General features: G+C 36.0%; 1 protein-coding gene and 1 non-coding gene across 2 annotated transcripts in view; both read right to left on the bottom strand.

The window, feature by feature from the left end:
- Nucleotides 1–13,153, bottom strand: part of KPNA4 (karyopherin subunit alpha 4) — a 30,050-nt gene that overhangs the window by 2,790 nt on the left and 14,107 nt on the right. The window contains exons 8-16 of the mRNA XM_007429942.4: nt 10,983–11,069; nt 9,844–10,013; nt 9,719–9,763; nt 8,725–8,856; nt 8,186–8,314; nt 5,213–5,317; nt 2,034–2,105; nt 670–832; nt 356–450 (exon numbers count right to left, since the gene is read on the bottom strand). Of these exons, the coding sequence (XP_007430004.1) occupies nt 356–450; nt 670–832; nt 2,034–2,105; nt 5,213–5,317; nt 8,186–8,314; nt 8,725–8,856; nt 9,719–9,763; nt 9,844–10,013; nt 10,983–11,069 (998 nt within the window). The remainder of the gene's footprint in view (nt 1–355; nt 451–669; nt 833–2,033; nt 2,106–5,212; nt 5,318–8,185; nt 8,315–8,724; nt 8,857–9,718; nt 9,764–9,843; nt 10,014–10,982; nt 11,070–13,153) is intronic.
- LOC112540847 (small Cajal body-specific RNA 7) lies at nt 7,734–8,066 on the bottom strand. The gene has a single exon (XR_003084902.1).

The following is a 13,153-nucleotide window of genomic DNA, read 5'->3' as shown; positions in this document are numbered from 1 at the left end:
CCCAGCTGTTTGAGGTCCTATCCTTCTCATGCTGTAAAGCAAAGGAAAGCTAAAGTAAAATCATAAGCACAAACGTGATCCCGTGATTTTCACTTAATGATCGCTTCGCTTAACAACTGACTTGCCGGTCTGAATTGCGGTTGCTAAATGAGGACTGTCTATAGTTTAAAAGAGCGTTATGTGGATTTCTCAGGGATTGGCTTTGATCAGGAGAACCCCTCTTCCCCCTTCCTCTGTACCAGCTGCAGAACCTTTCAGACATCGGATTGGAAAAACAGAAAAGTAGTAGTAAAAATAAAAGCACTTCCAATTAGTTCGGTACACATATTCAATGTCATAAGTAGGATTTACTTACATCATCTGAAGAGAAGAATTGATCAATGATCTCATAAGCCAGTTTGTAGATGTCTTCATTTTCATGATTTTGTAGTTGTTCAATTTTCTCCAGTCCTATAAGCATTAAAAGCAAAAACCTCATTATCAGATATAAATATTTTCAGAGCATAACAATTACTCCTATAACCATGTTTGAAAAAATAAATATGTACTTTTTTTTAGAAAGCTATGTAAACATATCTGGATCTGTGAAAAAATATGAAAGAATTTAAACAGACAGAACTGTAGCAAAATTCAAATCTCTTATTAAACCAAACCAATATTTAATTATACCTCCACATTCTTCAATAAGGTTGGCTATGGTTTCTGCCTCATCTTCAGCCATTTTTAATATATTACTTAGCCCGTCCAGCACTACTTGCACAACCTGAGCATCTTTTACTGTTAACAAGTTGCAAAATGGAGGAATTACATTTTGTTGAATTAGGTACGCCACCTAAAAGACAAAAATAGGAGATATCAGGACCACAAATACATTAAGACAAGACTATAAAAACAGAGAAAGAACTTTAGTATACTTAAAACAATAAATGAACAGATTCTCATTATTTCTTAACCTGAAAGATACCATCTACAAAATAAGGATTACATAGATCTTAAAGATAAACTTGCCTTGGTTTTTTCAAAGCAGCCAAGTATTGTTTTTTATCAGACTGAACACACATTTGATGAATTTAGAAATTTAAAATTTCTAATATCCTACATGTTCTTACTGATTTAAAGTTTAAGGATGGTAATTTAGTGTAAAATAATCCAAATTTTTGACCAAAGTTCTTTACATAAGTAGAAAGGTATTTTTCTATGCAAGGTGTACCTACGCAATTTCCACTATAGGTAGTCCCAGCTTAACAACAACAAGTGGGACTAGCAACTCCGTCACTAAGTGACATGGTTGTTAAGCAAGACATCACGTGACCGTGACTTGTGATTTTACTGTTGGCTTCTCCACTGACTCTGCTTGTCAGAAGCCAGCTGTGAAGCATGCAAATGGCAATCACATGATCACAGGATGCTGCGATTATCGTAAATGCACGCCGGTTGAGAAGCGCTCAAATCTCAATCACATGACTATGGGAATTCTGCGCTAGTCATAAGTGCAAGGACCAGTCGTAAAATTTTTTCAGCATTGTCATAACTTTGAAACGTCGCTAAACAGAACAGTGATTAAGCAAGGACTACCTGTAATTTTATTATGCCTCATCACAACCTATATACTGACCCATGAATGCCTCATCACAACCTATATACTGACCCATGAATGCAGGTCACTGCAGTAAGAAGGGTATATGGGAAAACCATTATGTGCACAGAATACTGTTTATAATCTTTTGGTTTAAATAATTAAAAATTATAAAAAATATAATTTTAATTACTTTAAAGAAAACAGAGATGACTTTCTCAGAAAAGACTTTAGATGTCTCCAAAACAAATCTAATACAAATAGTTATGTAATTAAGTTCTCAGGAGGCCATACTGAAAAACAATAATGAAGGAACTGTATACTCCAATCTGAGACAGATTACACCTGAAGAAAACACAAACTGGACCTTCTAAATACCTTCTTTTAATTGGACTGTGCCTCCATTTTGTATTCCATCATATTCCCTTACCTCAAATACATATGAAGTATTACTTACTTGATCTTTTCTTCCACTGATTGTCAGGTTACTTATAGCCCAAGCAGCTTCCTTTTGTGTACCAAAGTCACCCTAAAATCATGAAAAAAGTTGATGGTTATTTTCAGCCCAGGCTTTCTTTAATGAGGTAGATGGGAGGTTTTTAAGGGCAAATCTTACAAGAGTTTTACATTCATTTAATTTGTTAAAGCCCCAATCTTCTGTCCCCCAAAGGTTGATTCTTCCCCTGGCAACAGGATCAAAATGGGTACTTTAAACATCAACCCTCTCAAAAACCCCATTAAACCAAAAAGTGGACTCCTCTTATGCTGGTGAAATAATACCACTTACCATGCCTTCTGCCAGCTTTTCAGACCAATTTACCAAACCAAACCAAGCCAAACCAAAGCAAACTGACACTGGTCACAAAACAGCTGTTTAATGGTCTAGCAGAATGGCAGCAACACCAATACCTCACAAAACACACACATTTACATTTTATCATTAAATAGCCAGTCAATTCACCAGAAAACTCATGTATCAGTAATTGTTTCATCTACCTACAAATTCCCCGTCATGCTTTATAGGGGATACCTTCAGGCACATAATGTGCAGTAACTGAAGCAAACCAGTTTTGTGAACTCAGAATAAAAAGATCTCTAGGAAGTACACGCAGAAAAAACAGATTATCTAGACCTGTTTCAGTCAGGTTTCAGTCAGAGATTTAGTACTGAGACAGCTTTGGTTGCATTTGCTGATGACCTGCGATGGAGCCAGGATGACAGTGGTCCATCCATCCTTGTGCTCCTTGATCTCTCACTGGCTTTCAACACTGTTGACCGCAGTATCCTTCTGAGCCAGCTCCATGGGTTGGGGATTGGGGGCACTGTTTCACAGTGGTTCTCCTCCTCTGTCTAGAGCCAGTTCCAGTCAGTGTTGGTTGGGGGTGGGGGTGGGGAGACATCACTCCGTAGGGTTCTTTCTCCCCTTCTTTTCAACATCTACATGAAACTGCTGGGTGAGGTCATCTGCCAGTTTGGGATTCAGTATCATCAGTATGCTGATGATACCCAATTATATCTTTCAACCTCGGGCCAGCCAAGTGATGCTGTCAAAGTTCTGTCCCAGGGCCTGGAGGCTATATGGGTTTGGATGGGGAGAAACTGTCTCTGACTCAGTCCTACCAAGACTGAGTGACTATGGGTGCTTGGACTGCCCAAATCTGGAGATATTCCATCTTTGACCTTGGATGGGGTAGGACTTCTCCCTTCAGGGTTGGTATGCAATCTGGTAGCACTTGCTCCTTCAGGTTTGGTATACAGGAGCTGAGAGTCCAGGAAGACCTTTGTACAACTCCTTCTGATGCACCAGTTGTGCCCTTTCGTAGATTGGGAGGCCCTTCAGACAGTCACTCATGTCCTAGTCACCTTGTGGCTTGACTACTGCAACATACTCTACATGGGGCTGCCCTTGAAGACAACCCAGAAGCTTCAACTGATCCAGAATGTGGCAGCGCAAGCAGTAATCTGCATGCCTTGGTATGCCCATGTAATACCTCTCCTTCGTGAGCTGCACTGGTTGATTTGCTTTTGGCACAATTCAATCCCTAGATGGCACAGGGCCTGGTTACTTGAGGGACTGCCTGTGTCCCATAACATCTGTCTGGCTGATTCGATCCTGCAAGGTTGGCACGCTCTGGGTTCCTTTGATTAAATTATGTCATCTATTGGGATCCCAGAAATGTGCCTTCTCTATAGCAGTGCCTGGCTTCTGAAACAAGGTTTCTCCCAAGATCCAGGTGGCCTCCACTTGCTATTGTTTAGAAGAGCTGTGAAGATCTGGCTCTACACCCAGACCTTTGGCGCGAGAGAGAGAGAGACACCTTGCTTCATCACACTTGCTATTTTTTAACTTTAGTCGTTTATTTACTTTATTGTGATTTCTTGGTTTGATTGTTGTGAGCCACCCAGAGTTGTTGAGAATCGGGCAGCATACAAGTTTACTAAATTATTGTTAACTATTAGTGAATTACCCGCAGAAGGGGGTAGCTGCACTGATTTGGGAGGAACAGCATCATCTGTTTATAACCTCAAATCCTTTTAATCCCTTGATTTGTAAAGCAAGGGAATGTTAGGCCAAGTGGCTGTGTATAATTTTGCTTGAAGTTGGCATGCAAGGCAAAAGAAAAATAGCAGGAAAGATAATAGAGTATCATTCTAATTTCTGTTAAATGAGTAGAGTGACCTTACTGCCTGCTCATCTTTATACATATTAACCTTAATGCTACCAGTGCATTCATTTTTGACTGGTAGGTTATCTTTCATCAATGCATATTTGCAGCATTATATGCAATTTATAGTAAGCAATATGGTATCCTGTCCCAACCAACTTTAATATTCTTAGATCTTATTTTTTTAAAAAGTGAAAAGATGGCATTCTATAAAAGCAAAACCTCTGCCTCTAGCATAATTATTTCCAATAATGCCTTTGGGTCTCATATAAGTCCTCTAGACATTTCTTCAGAATAAAAATATCTGCTCTGTGTTACAATTTCAATGTGCTTGTTCTAAAATATGAAACAGCACCTCATCCAAATTTGGAAAACCAGGACTTCTGTGCCATTCACTGTCCAACCTAGAATGATGGCTAAATAAGTTTTGAACTATTTAGTTAGGCTATTGCTAGAGGAGAATTTCTGAACATGAAAGGGAAAATCTTCACTATCTCCCCAAAATAAACACTGTGTTTAGTCCACGCTGTCCTGCAGCATTATGTTGACATATGACTGCCTTTGAAGTTGACTGCTTTTAAAAGCCTCTGGTGATTAATACTTGATTTGCATTGTAAAATTTGGTACTTTTCATGTTTCACTGTTGTACAAGGCATATAGCAGTAGTAGACAATAACGGAGAAATGTATTGAAAAGAGAAACGCTATTTTGCATGGTATTGGTAGATTGTTCATTACGTGAATTACCACAGATTAAAAACTTAATTAATCTCTTTAATCAACTTTGTCTCTTACATAACTGTAATCTCTAACTCTTGAATTATTTAAGTGATATAATAGGAGGTTGCTTAGGGACTAGTGCTTCTCTTACTAGAAAAAAGCTGAGTTTACTGAGTTCAGTGAGCTATACGAGTATAACCGGCAGACATGCATGCACGTGCCCAAATAATTTAAGCAAATATTTGTCTAACCTTATCTAAAAGATGTATTATCATTGGTACAAGGTTAGCATCTATCACTGCCTGGACTTGCTGCTGATTTCCTGCAGTGATGTTAGATAGGAACCATACAGCTTCCTGCAACAAAAAAATGAAGTTTAAAAACCCTTAAAGAAATATTACAAATTCTGAAAGTATGGATTAACCTCTGTAGGGCTACATGGTTTTCAATATGAACACAGTAAAATAAATCCGAGAACTATTTAAGTTGCACGTTAACCCATTTTTGTTGAAATTGCTTATCTGCTTCCAAGGTGAGTTCTATCTAAATAGGATAAGAACTAAATTATAAGATATATACTTTATCTGTAACCAACAACTATGCCAGACTAGCCCACTGAACTGATTTTAAGGTCAAATATAAACATGAAACTTGCATTAAGCATTTGGGTCAGGAGGTTAGATGAGCTCTGCTAATGTGCCGGGGGGGAGTGGGAGTGGGGTTATTGTTTACCCTTCGGCACCAGGGGTTATATGTCATGGCTTTGTGTGTTTTTCATCCTTTTACACCTCCCAAAGTCACCTGTGTGAGATGGGCAGATGGAATTTTTATTCATAAAAATAAAATAGATACAATTTGCAAACAAAATTATCAAGGTGGAGTATTTTACAATGTTCAGTTCATCGTGTTTAATAATGAATGGCTTAAAAAGAAGGTGGCTAGTATTTGGTCAGGTGATAGGCACAACCACTTTTTTCTCTGAAAAGAGGAGTCCATCTGAAATGAACCTAAGGTTATTCAGAATTCTAAAGGGGTTGGATTCCCTTCTTATTGGTTTTAAACTTTTGTGCTTATAATATTGATCTCTAATATGCTACATATACAGACAAAAACTAACTCTTCACATATGCAAATATTGAGGGTACTTATTTTTAAAATGGGCTTTAAAGCAACTAGATCAGTTGTTAAAATTAAACATTACATTACCTGAAGTATGGTAACATCCAGCTGCTGCACTATGTTTAGAGAATGATTCACAAGTATTTTCAAAGCCATTGAAATGATTGTTTCCAGATTTTCTCTTTATAGGACTTCAATATGATGAAGTAATGGGCTAGCTTCATGCATCATGTTAAATTATGAAGTAGCTTGACTGGTTTAGCATGTTTAAATACAGCCACTATAGTTAACTTTGCATGAACTAGGCCACCAGGGTTTGTTAAAATGACTTAGTGCAGTGCTGAACCGAAACACTGGATCAAAAACATGACCCCATAATCAGAAAAAGACTTTTAATGAATATACTTAAAGAATATATATTCTGGGTTATTCTATGACTATGATGGTGGTTAAGAATTTTTGTATCAAAATATCATAAGGGAAAAGCTGTTTTGGGTGGTGAGGGGCCTACTGAATACAGGTTTAGTGAGTTGGAATAATAAACGTATCGCCAGTTTATATTACAATGGGCTGGGGACTGGCTTTGTAATTTTAATGATAAATTTGAACTCATGTTCTGAAGCCAGGTTTTGAAATGGATATGGATGAACTGAACACTAATCCACAGAAAGCTAGAGGTGCTGTGGGAATCAACTGGTTGATCTGGCTAATGAGGTACAAGCTCTGGTACATAAAATTATACCCTCTCTGAAAGTCCAAGTTTGCAACTTGGGAGTTCTTCTGAAATTGTGATTTTCTTGCACTATCTGTGCAAACGGGGATGGCAATGTTGGCCAGGACTACATTTTACCCCTTAGATTGGTACACTAACTTTATCTACTAATGGATATGGATTTTACTTTGATCATACATGCATTAATTACATCCAGATTATGTTACTGTAGCGTAATCAATGTAGGGCTATTTTGAAACTGTTAGGACAATTCAACTGATGCAAAATATAATTGCTCAGGAGTCTGGTGGATTAATCGAAGTGTATTACATTAGTTCTATGCTAGCCATATATTACTGACGTGTTCCAGACCAATTCATAATACTTATTTTGGTCTTTAAAGACCAAAACATTTTGAGGCCAGAATATTTAAAGAACTAACTGCCCACATGAATCCATCTAGGCTTTAAGACCAATAATAAAATCCCTACTCAAGATGACCCATTTTCAAATTCAGTAAGATTGGCATGGACTAGACACATTTATTCCTCTGTTCAATTTATCTACTGCTGCAAATTTGAGTGAGCTCTGGGAGGTTTACAGATATTAAAATAACTATAATACATTAAGTAATTAAAACTGAAATAACAAGTATGTACAGTATAGTCCTTTTCATCTGAGTTATATTTCACTTTTCACTTTTTGAATTTTAACATTTAAAGTATATTATTGTGCTTACTTTTATTTACCTTTTGTTTGCTGCCTTAAGATTTAGAAAGGCCATTTTTAAATGAAATGCACACATAAGTAAAATACTGTTTTGTCAAAGCTACTGTTTAATTTCAACAGAGTTTTAAAAAAACTGCTTATTCTTTATGAAACAAAAGCATATCCTCATCTAAACCATGTTTTTGTGTTTTAAAAATCATTAAACTGGACCCTTGGATCAGATTACATATTCATTTAGAACATGTCAGAGGTTTACAATTTCTAGAAACAAACTGAGAACATGTTTTGGGCTTTAATCACAGGCAATGTTGCAGCAAAGGCCCTATGATTTAGCAACTGTGCCTCAGATGCACTCCAAAATCAGCAATTCTTTTCAGTGTCCACAGTTTGCATCATTATGTAGCCCTAAATGCATGCACACATCACATATATTCTCTCTCACTCTCTCACACATATACCTTTTTCCTTTCCGTATTGAATAAAACAGTCACGCTCTCCAATTCACACTCATCCCTCTACGCGTAACCTCCATTTCATCATTTCCAAGAGTCAGTGTAATTTGAACGTACCTATGTTCACTTGGAGTCAATGGATCAATTAATTACAATATTAATTTCTAATCAGTAACATGTAATGCATAATAGTGTTACACATATTTACATACCTTATTAATTTTTTCTTTGGGGTGTGTCAACAGAGCAGGAAAATGTGAAAGAGCTTCACAATTCAGAACTACCTGGGTTTGTTCATCAGTGCCAGTAACAATATTGCCTACAGCTCTGAGTGCTGCAGTCTAGGGAAAAAAAATAATTCAAACCTGATGGCTGAATAACATGTTTAAATGGAAAAGGTTGGTGATTCATTGAAAATATCATGCATTAATTTCACCACTTAACCAGATTAAGTTATTGTCTGTAAGCTGAATGCTATGGACCAGTGAAAAGATTCCAGGAATAAAAAATTTAAAGGGCCAACTATTATACAGGGAAATAGATAATTTGGTAATCCTATTCCAACCACAAAATCTAAAATATTGTTCAGGTCATTTCTTCAAGATACCATTCCACACTAAAAATCTATTCACATTAGAATACTTTACATCTCTCATCTTGATAGACCTCAAAATGCTTCATATATTAATTTCTAATTCAGTGCTTCCCATAAAAAGCTTATTTAAAGAAAGGAAACTTGCAGAATACTTACTTGCACTTTAACTTCCTGATGGCTGAGAAGAGGAACCAAATGAGGAACTATCCCAGAATCTATCACCATCTGAATCTGTTCATTGCCTGAATCTGTTAGGTAGGAGAGGGCCCAGACTGTATCTACCAATATCTAATTAGAAGAAAAAAAATGCATCAGACCTGCACAAGCAGAGAAAACAATGAGATTTGATTGAAATGTTTGATTCTACTTAGTATTTTAATATCTTCTATGTCTTTCTACAAAATTTGGCTTACATTCTTGCACACCCATATATCTTAGTATAGAGCTCAAGAATATATTAGTAAGAAAAATATATAACTAAATAGCTGCCAGTGCATAAGGTGTTCCATTGGCCTGATTTGGACATTGCCACCAGTCATGTACCATACTACAATTGCTAATCATTCAAATTCACCATTACTACCTAAAGGTCTCTTGCCCTTTATCATGATTCTGCCCATTTTTCTTCATTGTCTGCTACACTCTCCTGTTTACAATCCATTTGGAATCCTCCTTCCACAAATCTATGACCTAATCTTTAACCTCCATCCCTAACCATAAACTAATTATAAAATATATATCATACTTAACCTCTTGTTATTCTCCCATTGTCTATTGTTATATTGCACATTTCTAGGAGAATGGAATTATTTTGTCTATGAAATTAAGACTATGTACTTAAATGACATCTAGGATGGGGATGATAATGTGTAAGTAATGGTGCAACTATACAACTTTAGAATGATTAAATTTGGATAAAGGGTAACAACAGAGAAGAACAGGAAGCCATAGTTAAGGGATTATGTACAACAATCCTTGGTATGTAGGAACAGAAACATATTTACACCTTTGAGATACCAGTGTTTCCTGAAAGATAATTCTGCTTAAGTATTAATATATACTTAAGCAGACACAAATGCTTTCACTAATAACCTGCTATGGCTGTGCACTTTGCTTTTAAAGATAGCTAACAAAATATTCTATTACTCACATTTACATCTGTGTGGTGAATTAAGACACACAGTGCTGGCAGAATCTAGAAGAAACAAAAAAAGGGCATTCAAAATTCTGCAGTAAAGTCCAAACTGATTAAATTTCAACAAGCAAGTAGATTACCTCTTGAATGGTTTCCATTGGTGGAGGTGGGTCTTTGTGACGGCATAGGTTGACCATTACCCAAGTTACATTTCTTAAGAAAGTTATTGGAATAGATGGGCTGATGAATGACAGCAAAGGCTTCACCACTCCAAGGCTAATGACATAATCTCTACATTGTGGCCCATCACCTGTATAAATATTTAAACATGTATAATATATTTGTAAAAATATTTGTAAATATTTTTAAAGCTCTCTACATAAGGGAAAATAATTTTACTAGATCATTATTAGAAAAGCTTGTCTTTGAGGCCAGCAATCTAAAGACTGCCATTTCCTTGTAGGATCTACAATGCTAGAATAGGAAATCTCTCCTGCAGGGAAGAAAAGCCTAACCCTATTAATCTGTTCCACTGAGAAATTGCTCTTATTATTAAGTTTTTCTTAATAATACTCCTGCCTTCTGTTTTCCCCACAAAACCACCACTATGTGGTGGGTTGGGCTGAGAGAGAGTGACTGGCTCAAAGTCATCCAGCCAGGTTTCATGCTTAAAGGAGGCCTTCACAGTCTCCTTAACCACTACACCAAACTGGCTCTCTTCTATTTCTATATCTGCCACAAGATCCTCTAAATCAGTAGTTGTTAAATGGGGGAGGGGGTGTAATTACTGCTGAGGGATAATTTGGGCATATCTCGGGGGTAACAGAACAATTTGTAATTGCTTGTTTGTGAGATGAGGATCAAGTTTGGGATTGCTGCTGCCAAGATGCGAGAGTCTTTTTGTGGGGGTGATGACATTATTCGAGACCAGGAAAAGGAGTAATTGGATCAATTTAAGAACCACTGTCTACACATGGTTAGTTTTTCTCAGAACCACTGTCTACACAGTATTAGTTTTTCTCAGAAACATTTTGTAGGTAATCTTTTTTCTCTGTTTCTCCAAAGTATCTTTTAGTGATATGTGTGGATGTTCTGATAAAATTACATGGAATTTTATCAGAACATCCACACGTATCACTAAAAGATACTTTGGAGAAACAGAGAAAAAAGATTACCTACAAAATGTTTCTGAGAAAAACTAATATTGTAGTGCAAGCCTGGTAAATTATTAAATGTTTGGTGATTGAATTGGCATGTTTTTACATAAAATATAACAAACCTATGATATTGCCTAAAGCCCATACTGCTTGTTCACAAACATTTTGATGGGGTGAATGCAGCAACCTCAAAAAGAGTGGGACAGCATCTGCAAAAGAAAGAAATACATTACTGAACTGTTTCAAATCACAAATACTCTTAGTATACAACTTTAAGCTGATGAATAATACAGCTCAATTCACTGTTACAGTTTGTAACAGTCTGGAAGTAAAATTATCTTCTGTAACTTAATATTTGAATACTCAAGATATTAAATTCCATTAATAATGCTGTTCCAAGTTTCTATATTGCATTTTCTTTAAAAAGTCCATCTCTATCTTCTGAAAACTAGAGAAAATAAACCATATAAAAAGCAAGATTTTAACAAAGACTAAACATCTCTTAATTTCTGAGAGCTGCAATGATCAAAAGCAAGGCACACATTCTTAGAAGAGTCAATTCTATTCATGAGTACTGCTACAGTTGTTTCTAGACAATTACATTATGGAATATGCAGATTTTCTAAAATCAATATACAATTCTCCAGAAACTTAAATGGAAGTAAGAACTGGGGAAATCCATCATACTCACCAGTATATATCAAGATAATTATAGCTAGCAATATCTTTCTTCATTAAAAATATTTTTATCACTCTTTCCTACTTAAAAAGCACTCAGACCTGCTTCTTGGCCATGCATTATTCAGTTAAGAAAAGGCTTTAATACACTGTATTTATACAATCATATTTTAGTATGCTTTTACTAACTTGCTCAAAAGAAGTTTGGAAGAAAAAGAAAACTTGACATAAAGTAGCGCCTAGAAACCTCTGGCCCGCTATATGTTAACAGAATTAAAACTCTCAGCAGCAAGCCAGCATGGCCAACAGGGATCCTAAGAGAGTTTAGCAAAAACTAGAGGATAACAATTTCCACACCAGACATATTCCACACTAGGCAAATTTTAATGCAAAAAAGTAGCACCCAAGATCTTCAGGACTGCCTAGAATTACAGAGATTAAGCTCAATTTTATTATTCATTAATCACAACCAATTATATAAATTAAGAAAAAGGCATTTATACCAGATAGGAGCTGATATCCTATTCCTAAAAATGCATGTAACGTTTCTTTAAATATCCTAATTCTGAAATATTTTAAGAAAACCAAACTTCCATAAGCATATAGATTAAAAATGAAATATCTTATATAAGCTAAAGATTGTACTTAAATTCCATATCTGATGCAACAATTTTCAATATGCTGAAAATAATATATGCAGAAGATAGAATCAAGTATTTGACTCCAAATTTCTAAAAGAAATTACAAAGCCAAAAGTAGCATTTCAGTGAGGAATCCAATCAAATTTTCTTTAAAAAAGTTAAGATAATTTAGAGATCTCAAATAAGACAATCTCATATTAATTATACAAACCTGCAGTAGCATTCTGAAATAAACATAAGCCAATTTGCTAAACCATACTCTAACATGACAAGAATGAGCCACTGCTTTGCCCTCTCTTCCATATTCTCTAATATGGTCCTATTTCAGAATACCCAGCTGAATACATTTGAATCCTTAACTGTAATTTAGTCTAATTACATGTGATTAAAAAAAACTGTAGTTCATTGAGGTTAGGTATCATAACAAGTTTCAGCTGAGTCTAAAACAGAATCAAAAGCTTCCAAGTTCCTTTCTGTCGCTGTAAGAGAACAGCATATTCAATGAATCCATGTTTTTCCTCTTAATACTACATTGTAGTATATTATCACATATTAACACAATGATTAGTCCAAAGATTCCATTACCTCCTAATATATTTGAATTATATCAATCAGTATAAAATTAGAAAGTATGCATTCTTTCAATGGAAAATTGAGCAGAAACTTCATGCTGACAGTGCATGGGCTCATATTCACTTCCTTAAAAAAACCCCAACAATCTGTCCACACACTATTACTCTTGTCAGTTTTTAGAATGTCCTTTTCTCCCCTTTGGCTTTTACACTGGGCTATGAGAAACAGACTTCACTTGTTCAGAACAGAAATATAGTGGGCTGTCCTGACCAGAGTACTCTATTCCTTCATAAGCAACACAATTACAGAAGCAGAGTCAAGAAGGATGGGGAGGATAAGCCATGTACAGGACAGAAACCTGGGGTAAACTACAACCCACTCGTGAGGTGGAAGTTCCCCAC

This window comes from Python bivittatus, unplaced genomic scaffold (assembly GCF_059951505.1).
Source record: "Python bivittatus isolate LINGU-HERP-01145 unplaced genomic scaffold, Pbiv_v1 ctg000980_np1212, whole genome shotgun sequence".
NCBI lineage: Eukaryota > Metazoa > Chordata > Lepidosauria > Squamata > Pythonidae > Python > Python bivittatus.
The sequence above is the reverse complement of the archived record's forward strand: the minus strand, read 5'-3'. Positions and strand labels throughout refer to the sequence as shown.